A 20,193-nucleotide genomic window follows, 5' to 3' on the forward strand; every position below is an offset into this window, starting at 1 on the left:
GAAAGAAGGAGAAGCAAGCTTCCTGCAAGAAGCCCGACTTGGGACTCGATCCTGGATTGCAGGATCACTCCCAGAGCTGAAGGCAGATACTCAACTGCTGAACCACCCAGGCGTCCCTACAACATGTGTTTTTAAAATTATTATTTATTTATTATTTTAAAAATATTTAAATTCAATTTGCCAACATACAATATAACACACAGTGCTTATCTCATCATTTTTTATTATTTAAATTTAGTAAGCCAACATATAGAAGAATACCATTAGTTTTAGATGTAGAGTTCAGTTATTCATGAGTTGCATGTAACACCCAGTGTACATGGTTTTTAAAAGTTAACATATACTGACCATTCTCATTTCATTAGGTATTCTTTTTTTACCACAGTTCTTCACTATTACATAGTATTTTCGTGTGTGTAGTCCATGATTTAATTTCTTATTGCTGTCTATTTCTATTTTGAATTTTTTACTATTCACAAATGGCACTATGTCCCTAATTCTTTCTTTGGGATAAATTCCCTGGATTAGAATCTCTGACTTAAAAAGTATGGGGCCTTTCTAAAGGCTTTCAGCAGACTTTGCCAAATGGCCCTCCAGATCTTGCTTTTATATATTCCCACCAGCAGGGCTCAAAAGCACCTTGATTTTGACAGTAAATTAGAAAGGTTACTGTATTTTTATTTGAAAGATTTTGATAGAATATGGGTTGAGGTGGCCTTCACCTAATCACCTGCATGCCTGAATGCCAATGGTGAGTGACTGTGATTTTGGCTTCTTGTCCCCTCTTAGGCTCCCCCTCCCAAGCCACCCCGCAGGCAAGGAGGCTGGGCAGATGATTCCATGAAGACTTCAAAGTAAGTGCCAGCAGCTCATGAGGGTGGAGATGGGCACTTTGCTCTTGTGTTGTTTTTCTTTAAATTTTTTATAACAACGTTATTGAGGTATAATTCTTACTCTGGGTAATTCACCCATTTAAAATGTACAGTTCAGTTCTTTGTGCTTTACAAGAGTTGTGCTATCAATATCACAGTCAGTTTTAGAACATTTTTATCACCCCCCTGCCCTTCAAAGAAACCCGGTACCCACTAGCCATAATTTCCCATGTCTCCCTGGTCTCTCCAACCCCAGGCAGCCACCATTCTGCTTCCTGTCTCTAATGACTTGCCTGTTGTGGACGTTTCACACGAATGAAATCACTATTCTATGACTGACTTCTTTCACTTGGCCTAATGTTTTCAAAGTTCTTCCATATTGTAGCATTCTGTGTTCTTCTTTTTTTTTTTTTTTTTTAATGAGGTATAATTGCCATATAACACTATTGGTTTCAGATGTACAGCATAATGATTCAGTATTTGTATATATTGTCAAATGATCACCATGGGGTACAATTAACATTGGTCACTATACATAACCACAAAAAATTTGTTCCTTGTGCTGAGAACCTTTAATATGTACACAACTTTCAGGTGTGTAGTACCGTTTATTCACTGTAGTCACCGTGCTGTACATTACATCTCCGTGACTGACTTATTTTATAACTGGAAGTTTGTACCTTTTGACCCTCATTCTGTGTTCTCAAAGTAACTTTCTAAACAGAATGGAATTACTTGTTAGTAATTATAAGATTGCAAACCACTTTGGTCTTTAATCCCTTGCACTAAGTCTTAGATGAAAGGTAAACCAAAAAAAAAAAATTCTACTGCACCAGCAGAGGATGGCCAACTATAAAGTTTAACTATTTAAGGTAGACTTTGGAAGGGAATTTTTTTTCTTGAAACATAGACATTACTGTTGTCTAGAATTTCCTTCAGCACTTGTTGCCTTCAAAAAATACATATTTTTTCTAATTCTTTCCTCCCTTCCTTTCCCCCTCACACACACACACTTTCTCCTTCTGAATCATTTGAAAACAAGTTGCAGAATCATGACATTTCACCTCTAAATACTTAAGCATGCATCTCTCAAGATTAAGGACATTCTTCAGATGATCACAGTATGATTATCACATCCAAGTGATTTCCTAATGGTTTAATATTTAATAATAGTTTATATTTAAATTTACCCAGTTGTCCCAAAATGTCTTTTATAGCTCCAGAATCCAGTTAGACTTGACACATTGTGTTGGGCAGTTCTGCCTTTTTATCTAAAAGGATTTTTATTTAAATTTATCTAGATACATTTATTTAGATAAAGATAAGTTTATCTTATCTAAAATATCTCTCGATCTAAAATAATTCCAATCCCTTCCCTACTTTCCCATACATTGTCTTTTTTGAGCAGTTGATCCCATTGTCCTGTAGAATGTCTTAAATTCTGGTATTCTCTGATTCCTCATGATTAGGTTCACGTTGTAGGTTTTTGGCAGAACAGGTGATTTTATGTTCTTCTCATATCAAAATGGTGTAGAAACACATAGAGATGTCTCACTCCCATCCTTATTCCCTCCATCTCATTCCCATCCATCCTCTATGGGTAATCTCTTTATTAGTTTCTGGTCTATCTTTCCTATACTTTTTTTTTTTTTTTTCAGAATTAAACATACACATACACAATTTTAATTTATTCTTGTTTCTCTATATTAAGATTCAGTAAACTTTGGCTCACAAGCTAGCTTGCAGTTTTTATAGATCACGTTTTATTGGAACATGACCACACCCTTTCATTTTAAAAAGTTAGATCTCTGATCCATTCAGAATTAATTCTATCATATAAGGTATGGATCAGTTTTAACCTTTTTTTCCAAATGGCTGTGATCCCACCACCATTTTTGTAAAAATCCATCTCTCTCTGGTGAATTTAGAAACTACCCGTTCATATTCTGCATCTTTGTATGTGCCTGAGTTTACTTTTGGACTTGTTATTCTGTTCCAGTGGTCTTTCTGTCTCTTCACATGCTGGCAAATACCCCACTTTTTCCGTTAGAAAACATAGCACTCCTTTTTAGTGCACACCAAGAACAAGAAGATAACTTTGAAACATAGGTCTCATCTATCAGTGAGAGTCTTCTAGACTGGCCCTATTTTCCTAAGATATTAGGGGATTTTGTTTAAAGGTTTTATTTATTTATTCATGAGAGACACAGAGGCAGAGACATAGGCAGAGGGAGAAGCAGGCTCCCTGTAGGAAACCCAATGCGGGACTTGATCCCTGCACCCCGGGATCACCCCCTGAGCCAAAGATGCTCAACCACTGAGCCAGGTGTCCCAGTATTAGGGGATTTTAGTGCTTATAGTATCTGAAATTTATTTTGAAATATGGAGATGAGACAGACCCTGTATTTGCTTCTTAGAGAACAAAAGGAAGTCTCAAAAATAAATATATTAAATGAATATATCACTGAATATGTTAAAGATGTGTCCCGATCAACTCAGTTTGTTCTCGGGAAAAGATGCTTTTCCATTTCATATGTTACTTTTCAAAGTATTGTCTTATTTGGCTCCCCAGTCCTGACCTCTCTAAATGTTGGGGAACCCAGGGCTCATCCTTGAATCTCTTCTCTTTAGTGTCAGCACATATGCTTGCATGATCTCAACCCATCCCGGGGGTTTAACGCTCACCTTCCCAATGATGACTTCAAAATATGTATCCCTCCAGTCCTTTCCCTGAACATCCAGTCATCCACATGATGTTTCTGCTTGGATCCACAATTCAATCATAGTGTCTCTGAATCAGTCCCCTCACTTGTCACACGTTTTGTCCCACCCCCTAACCTGCATCTCCCAACGTCTCCCTCAGATCTCCACAAATGGTGACCTCCACATTACTTCAGACCATAAACTTTGGAATCCTTCTGGACCCCTCTCTTTATCTCAGCACATGTTCAGTCCATCAGCGAACTAGGTGACGTCTACAGACGAAATACATCTGTTGTCTGCACTACCAGCGCTTGGCTCCAGCCGCTGTCACTTCTAGCGCTGACTCAACTGAGAATGTCCTGACTGGTCTCCCCCTGCATCTGTTTTCCCTCCATCTTATCCCCTAGAAAGGCCAGAGTGACCTTTTAAAACATAAGCGAGATCATTTCACTTGTTTCCTCAGAGACCTCCAGTGCCATTCCCCAAAGTCAAAGTCAATCCCAAAGTTCTTACCGTGGCCATAGCTTGCTTACAAAGCTCTACCTGACCTGAGTTTATATAAAGTACCACCTGTGGTCACTCTGTGTTCCCATCTCTTACTTTATGTATCAGCACATTACATATAAGCATATATACATACGCATGTGGGTGTTTGTGTGCACGTACACATAGTCATAGTCTTTTTCTCTCTAATGTAAGTAAGCTTCTTGAGAGGAGACACACTCTAATTTATATATGCCCAGTACCTCGAATAGTGCCAGTCTGTAATAAGTGCTCAGTGACTGTTTATTCAACAAATGAATGATCGCATCAGTATTTTTGCTCTCAGGTCACTTTGCTATCAGTGTGGGAAGTGGAGATCTGGAAGGTTGGAAGCCCTGTTGGGAAGGTAATATTCTGTTTGAAGGATGATAAGAGTTAGACGAGGACAGTGGTATGAGCATGGACAGGCGAGGAGCTTTGGAGTTTTTTTGGAGATAGAGTTCATAGAAGTGCCATTGGTTGGATACAGGGCAAAGGAAGGAGTGAAGGGTATTGCAAGGCACCTCGCTTCGATGATTGGTTAGGTGGCGGTGCTGTCAGATGGGGAATGCAGGAGAGACATGATTTGTAGGCTGGTGATGGTCCATGTAGATAATTTCCACAGTTTAGGAGTCTGGAGGAGAGGTAGAAAGAGAGGTACAATTTGGGTTGTCTACACAAGTAGAGGTCAAGGTCAGAGCCTTGGATTTGGCTGTTTGGAGTTTACTAAGGGCCTTTGAGAAAGTGGTTACGGTGATTTGCACTGGGGCAGAAGTCAGAGTATGGGCTAAAGAGGAACTGAGGCAAGGACATGGTGATCCCAGCTCCTTCCCTGAGAAAGAAAGGAAAGAATGGGGGACAGTATTTGGAAGGAGAGGTTTGTGTCCAGAACCATATGTGTAAATGTGGGGAAGAGTGACTGCAGGGAAATAGAAGGTATTTGAAGGAGCAAGATCCTTTGAAGGATTAAAACCTTCTAAGAGAGATTAATTGGCCTTGGACAGAAGAAGGCAGAGACATTTTTCCTCCAAGAAAGGAGGGAGGTTAGAAAGGCTGGTTAAGCTGTCAAGAAAAATTGAGGGAGTAGGGAATTGGGGGAATTTCATTTTGGATTGGCCCCTTGGTTTTCTTCTTCTTTCAGAGTAGAAGGGCAAACTGTTGAGCTTGTTGGAGCCCAGGAGAGCTGGCCTCTGGAGGCAAAGTAGAACAGATGTCTACAGAGAGGAGGGGGCTGCTAGCAAGGGGTAGGAGAGGCCGTTGTCAGGCCCCATTGAGGACCCGCCCATTGAGGTTGGAAAGCATGAGCTCCTGCTCCTCGCAGGGCACTCCAGGGAGTACAGAGTATAGATTGCCTCCTGCCCTGCAAGAGCTTGCATTCAAATTGGGAAGATCAGGCATTTTTGTTTATGAAAATCAGGAACAACGGGAGGAGCACATTGCAAGTGAGAACCAAATGGACTGGCGCACATTGGTGGTGTGACATCAGAGGAGAGAATGATTACTGTGACAAGGGGTCCCTTGCAGAGGACCTGAGGGGCAGGCTGGGTGGACTCCCATGCACAAAGAGGACCGTGAGGAGAGCATTGGTGTACATAAAGTGTTGAGGCAATATAACTTTATTGTCAGCCTGCTTAGAGCAGAGAATTCACACTGGAAAATCATGCACTGGGCTTGAATTCTTTTGAAATGATAATGATAATGGCATTGACTGGGTTCACGCTGCTAGAACAGAATGCCATCAACTGGGTGGTTGAAACAACAAACATCTATTTGTCATTTTGACTGCTAGTTCTGGAAACCAGAAATCTGAGATCAAGGTGCCAGCATGGTTTCGTTCTAGTTGAGGGCTCTCTTCCCGGTTATATCCTCACACAACCTTCCTCCATGTGTGCATATATAGAGAGGGAAATCTTATATCTCTTCCTCATTTTATAAGGGCACCAATCCCCTCATGGAAGCTCTACCCCCATGACCTCCTCTAACTCTGATTAACTCCCAAAGGCCTCACCTCTAAGTGCTATCACATTAGAGATTGGGGTTTCAGCATATGAATTTTGGGGCAAGGGGGACATGAACATTCAGTCCATGGCTGCACTTTATATGTGCATTACACCAGCTCTGTTGGGTAGGTTCCATTCTATAAGGTAGGTATCCCTCTACTAGGGAGGTAGGAGGCAAGTGAGGCTTACAGAAGCCTACAGCTATGTTGTTGCCAAGGGTAAGTAGAAGGGCTAATTCCAGATATGAATCAGGAGCTCACAGCCAAGGGATATGAATTTCTGGGGTTTATTTTATTTGCATAACACTGCCCAAGATAGCAGAGCACACTGGCTAGAGATTTCAGTGCCAGGACTCACATGCTCACCCCTGAGCCATAGGAAGGGGCTATATTCAGGAATATTCTGGGACCTGGGGTCACCACCTTTCCCTTCCCCTGGTGCCAAAGTCAGTGCTGTGCCAAAGATTCCATCTTGGAGTCAGTCTATCCCAGTGGGGCCTTCATAGCCCTTGGGTCGCTGACTTGGCCATGGCAAATAGAGCTGAACAAGAGGCAACAAGACTGGGTAAAGAGAAGAAGAAAAGGTAGTCTGATTAAGTTTTGTCTCAAAGTGTCTGTTTTTGGGTTTGTCCCTGCATTGATCTGCAAGGGAATGAGGCAAGTAATGGCCCCTCAGGGACTTTCAGGACTTTGCTCTCAATGTCAGCCGTCATTTTCAATCACCCTCTCCCTCCCAGCCATTAATTTTGGCCCAGGATCATGGGGACTTGTCCATCTATCACTCCTAATTGACACTAAATGATCTGTCAGTTTATTGATGAACGGCAGGAGTGGAATTGTCACAATATATTTTACTTTCTAACAACTCCTCCTGACAATTTTACCTTGTCCATCTCACTCTCCTCACATAAATCTCCATTGGCCGCTCATTCCTTCTCCTGGGCTGTTCTGGTGCCAGCACTTCCACACCATCTGCACGCGTCAAGGACATCAAGATGGCGGGAGAACAGCCGAGTGCCAGGCCTGAGCTTGCCCCCTTCCCTCCTCTCTCTCTCTCTCTCTTTTTTTTAATGGCATAGATGTTCCAGGAATACTAAAGGGCTTCTGTCCTCTCTCTGTGTGTCATTGCCATACCAGAGTCTCTTTACCTTCTTGTTAGCAGTGAACAGTTAATTCTTATTAGGCTACAAAAGTGTGAGAGGCAAAAACTCACAGAGCCGCCAGGCTCCCAGATCTATATAAGCGCAGTTGCAAACACATGTTTTGTCCTCCTGCACCAGCATTGTTACAGGCTTCCTATCCCCACAGGGGTCAGTTTCTCAGCCTGGAGGGTAGCTTGGCTGGGATCTCACCGCCGGCGTGCCCCTTGCCGCACCCTGGGTACAGGTGTGCTGAGATGCGTGTGCTCAGCTGCTGGGCCAGGCCTGGAGTTGCCAAGGCCCTGAGGCTATAACCAGGAGCAGTCTTGTCTGTCACCCTAGTTTTCCATTAAAATGATAGTTTTAAGTGTTTTGTGTTTTGAAAAACATAAAGGACGGGTTGGAGTTATATACATACATATATATGTATATTTAGAGAGAGAACTGGATTTTATATCTGTATGTGTATAATGTACGTGTGTGTGTGTAGTTGTTTAGTCTTAGGAAGGTATACGCATAGATGTGAAGAATCTTTTATCTTTTATGAGTCCAAGGATACAGAGAGAAGCTTGACAATATAGAAAAGATGTCATTGTTCCCCGCCTTCCTTCCTCTCCTGCTGAAGATAATTTTTGTTAACTGATAAGGACTGTTTTTGTTTATTAACCATCATTCCATTATCCTGCCTATCAAAATTAAAAAATGATTCCTTAATGTCACCTGATGTGCAGCCATCTTCAGATGCTTCCATTGTCTCAAAGATGTCTTTTTATAGTTGGATTGTAAAAAGGACAAATCAAGGTCTACGCCTTTTATTATTAGTCTTCCTTTTGTTCTACAACACCCCCTGCCTCCTTTTTTCCCCATGCCGTTGATTTTATTTATTTATTTATTTATTTATTTATTTGAGAGAGAACACACAGGCAGAGGGAGAGGCAGGCAGAGGGGAAGGAAAAGCAGACTCCCCGCTGAGCAGGGAGCCCATTGTGGGGCTCAATCCCAGGACCCTGGGCTCATGATCTGAGCCAAAGTCAGATGCATAACCAATTGAGCCACCTAGGTGCCCCTTTTCTTTCTTCCTTCCTTCCTTCCTTCCTTCTTCTTTCTTTCTTTCTTTCTTTCTTTCTTTCTTTCTTTCTTTCTTTCTTTCTCTTTCTTTCTTTCTTTCTTTCTTTCTTTCTTTCTTTCTTTCTTTCTTTCTTTCTCTTTTTTTTTTTTTTAAAGGTTTTTTTTTTTTTTTAATTTTTATTTATTTATGATAGTCACAGAGAGAGAGAGAGAGGCAGAGACACAGGCAGAGGGAGAAGCAGGCTCCATGCACCGGGAGCCCGATGTGGGATTCAATCCCGGGTCTCCAGGATCGCGCCCTGGGCCAAAGGCAGGCGCCAAACCGCTGCGCCACCCAGGGATCCCTCTTTTCTTTCTTTTTGAGAAATTAGGCGTGCATAGTGTCCCACATTCTGGATTTGGCTCATGCTTCCTGATCATGGTGTTTAGCTTGTTCCTCTGTTTTTCATGTTCCTCATGAAGCAGGTAGTTAGATCTAGATTAATCCAGCAAGTTAGATTCTGGTTCACTGTTTTGGCAGGAACACTTTGAGGGCGGTGTTGTGCCCATGCTGCTATGTCACCTCAGAAGGCATCGGCTGGTGGGAGAGGCGCAGGTGTGCGGGGGCCCACCGGAAGCCAGGCTGTGACGGATGAGTGGGGCCAGGAATGTGCCTTCCATTTTCATCCCCACCAGACTCCCACCTAGAGGTCATAGTGTCCACTGAGAATTGTTGCCTAGAGCATGATTTCAATTGAAGGATGTCAAATGGTGATTTTCCAATTCTCCCTTAACAAATCCTTGCATAAAGAACTTTCATTTGTTGACTATTTGGTTGCTTGAAATACAGTCCATATCTACAATCCTGACTTCCCCCAGTTTTATATACAGACGTCCAGTCATGACAGAGTATATTTTTATTTTATTTATGTATTTTTTAAGATTTTATTTATTCATGAGAAACACAGAGAGAAAGGCAGAGACATAGGCAGAGGGAGAAGCAGGCTCCCTATAGGGAGCCTGATATGGGACTTGATCCCAGGCCCCCAGGATCACGACCTGAGCCAAAGGTAGACGCTCAACCACTGAGCCACTCAGGTGCCCTGCTTAGTTCATACTTGATCAGTGACTGAGTTTGGGACATTTGGACAGTTTACAGAGCTCCAGCAATTAAAAAAGGAACAAGTATCCCTGGGTCCGTACTTCAAAGCATAAAATCTTAATCCTTGACCTTCAGATTTTCATCAATAAACATAATTTTATTTATTTAGTTTTCAGGGGAAAAAAACCCGAAACAAATTAAAAATATTGAGAATTTATTTTCCATGTGCTTCCCACTGTCACAGGAACCCAGGATCAGCATGGTGAGATCAGGGGTCCTGGGCACCATGGGTGAACAGTTACTTGCTTCTCAGTGAGGTGGGCTATTGGAGATGAGTGTCTAAGATTGGGAAAAATGAATGAAGCGATTGCATATGAGCTAGTAAGAAGAGAAAGTCCTTGGGGTGCCTGGGTGGCTCCGTCAGTTAAGCATTTGTTTTTGGCTCAGGTCATGATCTCAGGATTCTGGGACTGAGCCCCACATCAGGTTCCCAGCTTAGCAGGGAGTCTCCTTCTTCCTCTCCCTCTGCCCCTGTCCCCTGCTCATGCTCTCTCTCTCTTTCTCAAATAAATAAAATCAAAGAAAGAAAGAAAGGAAGGAAGGAAGGAAGGAAGGAAGGAAGGAAGGAAGGAAGGAAAGAGAAAGAAAGAAAGAAAGAAAGAAAGAAAGAAAGAAAGAAAGAAAGAAAGAGAAAGAAAAGAAAAGAAAAGAAAGAAAAAAGAAAAGAAAAGAAAAGAAAAGAAAAGAAAAGAAAAGAAAAAAGAAAAAGTCTTTGGTAGGTAGTTGTGCACCTGTTTCCAGTGGCTGTGTCCAGGGCTCTGTTTCTATGGTTTTTGGAGATGTCTCCCCAGCCTCCCCTGCCCCCCACCAGTGTAGGCCTCTGTCTCAACTTTCTATCATGTGTGCTTTCTCATGCATTTATGCGTTTCCTCCACGTGGCTCCAAGACACAGCAGATTCAGAAAAGGTAGCTTCAAGGCTCAGCAACAACAATTCTCTTAAATGTACACCTTACATTTGTTTGTTCTACACAGGCTCCCCAAAGAGTGATTTCTGGCTTTGCTGTCCACAGCCAAGTTGCTAAAGGAAGGTCTGGATCAGTTTCTATTTTAATTGAACTTAGAAAACTCACAATTTTTTTAAAAAATTAGAATATAATTGCATTGTTTATTGCTGGAAATTACATATGTTCAGTAGGATCTGAAGATGAAATGAATGACACCTAGACTATGTATGTTGAAATAACTCATGAAAAAAGAAATCTCCTCACTGAAGTAGCAAGCAGTGTGGAGTGTGCCCAGCTCTTTCCTTAGGCCTTTCCCTGTCTCAAAACACTTGTACCATTTTGGTAGATTTCATTGGCTTTGGTAGCCAGTACGAGGGAAGGAGTGAGAATAATGGACAGATAATAACAGGACTTAGTGGAGCTGTCCTTTCCCACTCAGCCCCGTGGTGCACAGCAATGAGGCCCATACTGAAAGTCAGCCTTCAAACAAACTCCTACATCTGAGTCATTGTATAACTTCATGTCATCTTTTGAGACTTTAGAACTCTTATTGAATCTGAATTTTATTTATTTTAAAATACATTACGAATATACATAGCACAGAATTCAAAGGGTGAGGGAAGGATGATATGAAGCTACAGCTCTCGTTCCTGGCTCCCCCAGGCATTGTTTCTCTTCCCAGAGGCAAAGACTATTCACCAGTATCCTTCCAAAGACATTCTATGCATTTACAAAACATACAGGTTAATATATTCTTTTATCCCCTCACATAAATGGCAACATATCTATTCTCTTTCTTTTGTCATACAATGGAATTTAAAAAATATTTTATTTATTTGAGAGAGAGAGAGAACATGAGCGGGGGGAGGGGCAGAGGGAGAGGGAGAAGCAGACTCCCTGCCTATCAGGAAGCCTGATAAGGGGCTCTATCCCAGAACCCTGAGATCATGACCTGAGCTGAAGGCAGATGCTTAACTGACAGAGCCACCCAGGCGCCCCCATACAACAGTATTCCTTGGTGATTCTGAGAGATTCCTTTCTGGATCTCAATACAAAGTTGAACTGTCTCATTTTTAAGGGCTACATAGTACTCCAGAATTTCCTATCTCAATAAAAGTAATCATAAGCCCACAATAGATGTGATATTTTCCTAGGTTGAGAAAGCAGACATGCCATGTTTATTCACATACTAACCATAACATGATCCTTTGGAAAATATCATAAAGGCTTCAGATAAGGTACATGTAGACCCCTTAGGCTAAGGAAACCATATGAAGTATACATCAACCTTTTTCTCCTTGGGGTTCTGGTGGGGGGCATTTTCACACACTTCTGCTTAGGTTGATACAGTGATATTTAGTTTAAAGCAAGCAGAGATGTTCTGTGTTATAGTCTTTGCAGGTTAGAGCCCTGGATGGCTTGTCTAGTGTCACAAAACCAATTTACTTATGCAAATGACCAAATATGAAATAATTGGAATCTTGCAATTCTGTCAAGTGTGTCCCAATTGAAGGTGATAGCAGTCTGTTCCCGTAAGCCCCATGTGGAGTAGCATTTGGATCCTTCACCTCCCACTCTGAAAAGTGGAGCAATCTCCCTGACAAGTGGCCCAAGTCAGTCCCCTCCCTGGAGCAGAGGTGAGTACCTGATGCCCAAGGAGGAGGGGAGAAATGCGTCAGTGACTTAAGGTGAACTTGTTGTCTATGCCTGTGTACCAGCGAAGGGACAGCTGAGGCCCCAAGGCCGCATGGCATCCAATGGCTATGTTTCTAGGGGCCTAAGTCAGCAGAATTGCTTCCCAGTTGCCCCTGAGGAGGCCTGTGGGGAGGCCTGCTGAAAGACTACGAGGTCTAGGCCCTGACCCCCGCCTCCCCCTGAGACTGCTCTCAGCTTCCTTTCAGGCCTTCAGCTTTTCTTAACAAGTTAAGCTATTCTTGTGAATTTCTTTCTGTCTTTTTTCTTTTCTTTTCTTTTCTTTTCTTTCTTTCTTTTTTTTAGATTTATTTGAGGGGGAGGAGGAGAAAGGGAAGGAGAGGGAGGGAAAGAATCTCAGGCAGACTCCCCGCTGAGCACAGAGCTCAATCCCACGACCCTGAGATCATGACCTGAGCCAAAACCAAGAGTCAGATACTCAACTGACTGCCACCCAGATGCCCCTTGAACTTCATTTCTGTAATTGAGAACCAGGAGTGGTTCTAGAGTGAGTTATCAGAGTGTCCTGTGACGGCTTTGATTTGGGGCCCTTTGCAGTTTCTCATTTTGCAGAAGTGCAGATTCTCCTGTGACTAGGGCTGCTCATTTCGTGGAGCCAAGGGTAGGATCGTAAAGTAAGATAGTCTCTAAGGGTCAGGAAAGAAATGGTAGGCCCGCGGGAGTGTCCCTTAAATAACAGCCAGAAAGCACAGTGTCCTGTGGAGTATTCCTTTCTCTCTCTGGATGATCACACAGAACAGAGGTTTTGAAACTAGAAGGTTAGAGAGCCTGTTTCATTCAGCGTCCTGTCAAATTCTAGTGTCTCTTAGCAGTGCTGGTCGAGGTCTGCTTGAACCCTTCTGTTGCTGGAGACCTCAGTGGAAGTGTATATATATATATTTATATATAAAGACTTTTTTTTTAGTTGTGCAGGGAAACCACGAACACTTTAATGGGGTAAAAACTCAAGCCAAGATAGATAAAGCTAAATTTGCCTGAAACCATCATCTTGTCCAAGCCTAGTCATCTCTCTAGAAGTAACTACTGGTAATGGTTCGTTGGTGATCTTTTACCAACAATAGATATTTAATATATGATTTTACACAATAGGTATACTTACTGAAACCTCTATATGTGTTTTTTTTTTTTTTTTACCCAAATAGGGTCATACTAAGGTTTTGATTTTTTTATTTTTTTTTCATTTTTTCATTTAGCAGTACATCTGGAGCTCTTTCAGTCCAGGCAGATTTGCTTTGTGTTTCTAACTGCTGCCTCACAGTACCATGGTATGGATGTACCGTTCACTCTGTTGGTGGGCACTGAGCTTATTTCTAATTCATAGGCTATTATCAACCTCCTGATTTCCTGTAACAGCTTGTCTTAAGGAAATTTGGAGTTTCACCCTCTGATCCAGATTCTACTCCAGGGCCCTGCTGTAGAACCTGTGTGCAGACAGCCCACATGTCTTGCCCAGCCCCGTTGTTGAATGGATGAGAACACACACACACACATTTATTGTGGCTTTTGTGCTGGGCACAGCCAAGCACAGTTATCTTACTTTATCCTTTTATCAATCCTGAGATAGGTACTCTTATCCTAGCTTACAGATGAGGAAGTGGAGGTTCCAGAAGGTTAAGTAACTTGCTCAAAGTCCCATAGCTAGCAAGGAGCCAGCCAGCATTTGAGCCCAGGTGCATCTGGCTGCAGGGTCTCCAGGTCTCACTGCCTTCTGTTCTTGTGCCCTTGGCTTCTGATATGGTACCTCTGCACTTGGTAGCCCCTCAGCAGATGTGCCCCAAGGGCTGTTCGGACATGGCTCCAGCATGTGCAGACTGTGGAAAGAATAACAGGGAGTGAGCGCTTGACCTTCACCTCCTGTGGCCTGCCTGTCTGCAGAGCTGTGCTCCAGCCAGCCGCCTGGCCCCGGGAAGGTGAGTGCAAAGGATGTAGCCTGCACTTAGGGGCCCAAGCCAAGGCCATGCCAGTTCTGCCATTAAAAGGCCTAATTAGGCTAGTCATTAAGTTCAATTAGGCATTGGAAATGATCATTCCTTCTAACCCTGAGGTGCCCTCCAAGAACTGGATCCATTCCCAGGCAGCCAGCTCAAGAGCTGGTTCTAGTTACTGGTGCCCTGGCAGCCCCGCCTCTGGTTTCGGGCCTCTGATTCCTTTTCAAAGCTGAGGGCAGAGTAATCTAGGATCAGCCCAGAGTGGGGTGCTCCATGTACCTGTGAAATACAGTCAGGTGTCTGCCTTGGAGGCCATTTCCTGAGCTCATTTCCAGGCATCCTCCTTTCTTAGGGTCACTGGCCCTTTCCCCAGGCACCTATCAGGAATTGGGATATCTGCATTGTAGTCCCCTGCTGCCACTCACGTGCTAATGTCACCACAGAGTAAGTGGTATGGACTCTTGGGGTCAGGCTCCCTGAGGGGTCCAAATGAAATGGTCTCAGAATTCCCTTTCCAGCACTTCCCAGAATTTGATCCTGAGAAATCCCAAATGTATAAGCCTTGTCGTATACAAGATTTCTTCTCACTGGGCACCGAACTGGGAGAGAGAGGAGGAGCAGTCCAGTGTAAGTCTGTGATGGTAGCTCCACCCTTACATCCTGTCTTTTCAGCGTTAAAACAAAGTGGTCTCCCAGGCCCTCCAAAACCCAGAAGGGATGTTTGAACTTCTGAAATATGCTTTCTAGAAGATTCCTTGAAACCTATTAGTTTAGGAATCATTCCTTTGGAATGAAACAGCTGACAGACCCTAGGGAGGGGCATGCAGGCCTTCCAGGCCCAGGGCCCAGGTATATGTGGCCTGAATGTGCCACAGTGGGTCCAGAACAAACAGCGCTGGGTGACCGAAGCCCAAGGTTTAGCTAGAGAAGGGGATGGATATAGGGAAGGTAGAAATGGGCTTGGGTGCATGACCTTGAACTCCAGGGACATGGTTTATTATTTAGAGAACTGGAGCCACTGAAGTGCTGACGGGTATGTGACTGGTAGTGCAAGGGACACACTATCACACCTCTTCTGAACGCCTTTTTGATGGCATGATTTTGGGGTATTCGCAGGAGTAAAAAGACCCATTTCTCCTCATGTGGAATCATCTTCTTAAAGGTTGTCTCATCTCCATTCTTGATAGCAGAGTGTTCTCTTTCTAGACCAGGCAAGGCTGTGGAGAGGGTCTGCTCATCTTTTCTCCCTAAATTTGATGCCTTTTTTCCCCAGCAGATTTTGGTGATGTCACCCATTCCTGTCCTGAGATTGCACGATACCTATATCCGATTCAAATGCTTGCTTTCTCTTAAGAGACCATAAGGTTAACTAGATCAGATTGTGTGAGGTTCGTTTTTCCATGAGACCTGTGTTCCTTCTCAGTTAGGATGACCTCTCATTTGTCACTGGATGTGCCTTATTAGTTGAGGTTGCATTTATATCTGCAAACAACAGGGAACCCCACTAGCAGAGGTTTAAACAGAAAGAGATATGTCTCGGAAAGCAAAAGGTCCAGGCTCCACAGTCCGCCAGCTCCATGGTGATGACAGGGATGGAAGTCTTTCCATCCTCTGACCCACCATCCTTCACATGTGGGCTTTTATCATCGTGTTCATGCCTCGTGGCTGCTGTACCTCCAGGCCTCACCTCTGTCTTTCAGGTAAGAAGAAGGGAGAATGACATGGAGGTGAAGGTGAAGGGCTATTTCTTATCAGGAATTTGTCTTTTGGGGGAGACGGAATGCAGGGGGAGGAGGGGAGGATATACTTTCCGGGAACTGCCCTATCTTCATCATTGGTCAGAGATGTGGTGTATGCCCACCCCTCAATGTGAAAAGAGACTGGGGAATTGAGTACTTTCCACTGGGCTTGTTACCACCCAAACAAAATTAAGGTTTGAATCCAGACAAACGTGAAAGGACTTTGGGGTAGGTGCCAGGTTGTTTTCTGTGGTCAACCCCATCAAGCAGAGCTCTAGAAGTCACTGTGTGAGACCATCCTATCACAAAGACTGTGTTGTGTGATACAGAGGGTCAGGTGTGCCAAGGAGCATAGAAACAATTTCACCAAATTCTAGAAGCTTCTTAGAAGTGGGGAGTCCTTTGGAAAGGATTTGAAAGCCAGAACAAGTTGCCTTTTAGACGGGGATGAACAGAAGTGGCTGAGATGAAGGAAGGGAGCCAAGAGGCAGAGAAAGTAAAGCAGGAGATGGGAAACAGGGGAGGGGTGCCCACTGAGAAACCTAAGGTTAACGCTGGAGGTGAAGGTAATGCTGTAGGAAGCATTGTCCGGCTGGCCAAGAGGCCCTGAGAGCCAGGCCAAGTGTTTCTCCCATGGGGATGGGAGGTACCAGGCCAGGTGGTGAGGGTGGGCCCCTGGGCATGTCTGCTAAGGGCTCTACGGGGGTAGGGTTGGCTGGGGGGCTGGGAAACGAGGGATCTAGAAGCAAAAAGTATGAAGCAACTCAGCCGGGCAGGCCTAGCCAGCACCCAGCTCCGGATTGGGGTTCAGTTGCAGGACATAGGAGGAGAAAGGGCATGTCCAGCCTGGGCAATGATTAATGGCATAAGAAGTAGAGGCTGGGGGGAGAATAATAATCCAGTAATAATAATATCGGCAGTAGCCACTAATCACTGAGCACTCCTTGTGTACCATGTACTTTGCTAAATGCTTTGCACGAATTAGCTCGTTGGAGCCTTAGCAGGACCCTGTGAAGCAGAATGTGGTAGCCTCGCCGATTCTGCAGTTTTCAGTGGCTTGTCTGAGAGCACGCAGCTCTTGCATGCTGACACTCTACCGTGAGCGCTCTGACTCTAGAGCCCCGCTTGGCCACTGGCTTTTTTCTTTCTTTCTCTCTTTTTTTTTTTTAATTTTTTTATTGGAGTTCAATTTTCCAACATATAGCATAGCACCCAGTGCTCATCCCGCCAAGTGCTCCCCTCATTGCCCATCACCCAGTCACCCCAACCCCCCTTTAAGCCTGTTGTTCAAACAGGATCCCAAGATCAGAACTCAGCACCCACGGGTAGACAGGCCAGATTCCCAAGTGGTGGAGCCTGGAGCTGAGGCCCCTTGGACTGGAGAACAAAGGGCTGCTTCCTGGGGAGCCCGATATGGAGGTTTGGAGGGTTCAGCACAACCAGGCAGACACCCTCTTTCCAGCCACTCAGAGGGAAAGGAAGTAGAGAGGAGTCCTAGTAAGCAGGAAGAGAACGACAGGATTGTTAAGGTCGGGTTAGTTGTTCAGGAGAGAAAGTAAATTTCCCTGTGCTCCTGGGAAGGTAGAGGCTGGTTTTGACAACCCCTAAGAAAAGAGAAAGGAGGACTGAGATGGAAAATGTGCTAAATTTCTTTCTTTTTTTTTTTTTTTCTAAATTTCTGAAGTAAGAAGGGAGTTTGTGTTTATTGTCTCTAAAAACGAATGAATAGGGGCACCTGGGTGGCTCAGTCTGTTAAGCAGCTGACTCTTGGTTTCAGCTCAGGTCCTGATCTCAGTGCTGTGAGATCGACCCCATGACAGGCTCCATGCTCAGTGCAGAGCCGCCTCGAGATTCTCTCCCTCTGCCCTCCTTCCACGACTCATTCTCTCTCTCTCTCTCTCAAATAAATAAATACATATTTTAGAAATGATTGAATAAAGGAAAGAGGATTTCCTCCCTCCCTGCCTCCCTCCTTTCCTTCCTTCCTTTTTTTTTTTCTTGCCACATTGACTTTGGGGTCTCCAAACCAGCACATCTCAGTAAATGAAATTTGTGGGCCGGATAAGTCGGTTCCAAGGAAGAGGCTGCTGAGGGGAGGGTGGTCAGACTAGGGAATAGTGTAAATGGGGAACAGATGGGGAGAGGCAGGGTCGATGTCATTAACACAGCTGAGGGAAGACCTGGGAAGTCATGGAGTGCAGGGGCCCCTTCAGTTTAGAGAGGGAGGAAATGAGGTTTGGGGTGCTTAAGTGACTCAGGTATAAAATCTTAGAGTTAGAAAAGCCCTTGAATGTCACCTTGGCCTGCTGCCCAAGGTCATACAGATAATTAGCGTAAGAGAATGTGCCTCCCACTCTAGAGCCATGCCCATCCGCCAACCTCGCATGCATGCATTCGTCAAGTTCATGAAAAGGCCACACAAGATACTATTTGTGCAGTAGCGAGTCTGTTAGCATGAAATTGTCTTTACTACAGTCCTCTGGGACCCTTAGAGAAATGCAGTGTTGATCCTATGAAACAATCTTACTGAACAGGAAAAGTTTCAGAGGAAAAAGTTAGGTATCGTGAGCCAGCCAGCCTGCTGAAGGGGACTCGCTGCTTTGCAGCTTGCACAGCTAAATGCCAGGAGGGGATGACTGGGGTCACCCTGACATAGATGATCACCCCCCTGACATATGACCCCTATGTGACCCCCCTGACATAGATGATCTCCTTGTCCTCCCTTTGATGGATTCAGTCTTTCAGAAATGAAGTGCGTATGTGAACGTCATACCTGCTTCTTCCCTTTTCTTTTTAGTTCTTTACTGAGAAATAACCAAGAGCAGTTTTAGTAGAGAAGCAGCTGCTCGGGCATCTGTCGGTGTAAATATACACACAGAATACAGCCCTCTCACATAATCTAGGTTTTCTCTGGTCTGTGGGTCTGTGAGTTTCCTTTTTGACCTATGCTTCTGTCACCACAACTGGTGACCATCCTGGCTTTCCTGGTTTCACAGTGGTCATCGTACGAGCGGCCATGTTTAGAAGGGGCAGGGGTGTCCTTGGCCTTGTCCAGGCTCATCTGTAGCAGGGAGTCACCAGGGTGGGTCCTGAGCCTTCCAGGGCTGCCCCACACCATGGCCTGCACTGCCCGCGTGCCCTTGCACACCGATAGCTAGCCAGAAGAGGGTCACCTGGAATGGCAGGTCACTTTTTCTTTGGGCACCTTATCACTTGGCTGAGTCTGAATGTATTCATGGGCCTTTGGGCAGGGCCACAGGATATAAAAAGAGGGGCAGAGAAAAGAGCGGGTCGGTGATTGGAAGGAAATCTTTACAGGTCTCTCCATTTATAGAGCAGAAACTTCTCTCCAGGAGAAGCAAAAGACCCAACCCGTTCAGTAATTAAAAATGGGCTGATATCCAGGTTTCCAGAAACACTGATAAAAGTTTGCCCCTGACTTGGGGACCCACATTTCCCCTTGTTTCACCCGCTCACCCCCCAACCTCATGTCCACACTTCCCAGAGATGGGCGCTGAGCCTCACAGCTCCTGTCTTTGTGCTGCTCACGTCAGTGGAGAGTCTCTGTTTGCACCCTTCTAAACCTGCCCTTCACAAAGACAGGATGAGCTGTAGGTCAGACGTTGGGCAAACAGCAGTACCCAGCTATGAGAAGATAAATTCTGCGATTTTTAAAAAATTATTATTTTTCACAGTTAACCTTCTTATGGCTGGTCGTGCTAGCTTTCCATTGAGGAGCTGAAGTTTTCTTTTAAACGAATTTATTGAAGTAAAACATGAAGTAGGTGCAGAAAGTGCACGGCTGTAGGAAAATTCATGAAGGTGGCATTTGGAAATGACAGCCAGTGGGGGAACCCTGCCCTGGAGTGCTGCTTCTCCCCTACATACCCCCCTCAGCAGGAGGGCTGACCATGCCCCTTCCACTCAGCCCCTTCCTGCTGCTTTGATACATAGTGAGTGGCGTGGTTTTCTTTGCCACCTCTCTTTCAATTGTGGACTTAAGTTACTTGAAGGGAGGGAAAGAAAGAACCCAGTGAAAATTTATTTCTGGTCGTATGGTTCCCTCCTGATCCCTGGCCGATGTCAGGGTATAGATTTATAGCATTGATAACCAGCGCAGGACAGCCCCTTGTCTGCCTCTCAGCCACTTCAGGCCCCCTGCAGTCTTCTGAACACACGTGGCCCTTTCTGCCTCCTATCTCTATTCCAGTCGTTTCTTCCAGCATGGAGAGCCTTCCCGTGGCTCTTCTGCCTGTGTGAGCCTGCTCATCTTTTCAGTCTTCTAGAAAGTCTCCCCTGGCTGTTGCAACCAGTGTGACTATTTCCTCTTTTGTGCTACTGCGATATTTTGCTTCCATCTGCCTCACTTGTCCTGGGAAGTTGGGACCAGCAATAGACGAGGAATGGGAACCTTGGTTTCTAGC

The 20,193-nt window shown here is 44.5% G+C and overlaps 1 protein-coding gene across 2 annotated transcripts in view; it reads left to right on the forward strand.

Moving 5' to 3' along the window:
- Positions 1 to 20,193, forward strand: part of IFT43 (intraflagellar transport 43) — an 85,108-nt gene that overhangs the window by 32,680 nt on the left and 32,235 nt on the right. For both annotated transcript variants that reach the window (XM_072762078.1, XM_026008658.2), the window contains one exon: positions 790 to 854. In XM_072762078.1, coding sequence (XP_072618179.1) covers positions 790 to 854 — 65 coding nt within the window. The remainder of the gene's footprint in view (positions 1 to 789; positions 855 to 20,193) is intronic.

Source organism: Vulpes vulpes, chromosome 6, assembly GCF_048418805.1.
Source record: "Vulpes vulpes isolate BD-2025 chromosome 6, VulVul3, whole genome shotgun sequence".
NCBI classification, from domain to species: Eukaryota; Metazoa; Chordata; class Mammalia; order Carnivora; family Canidae; genus Vulpes; species Vulpes vulpes.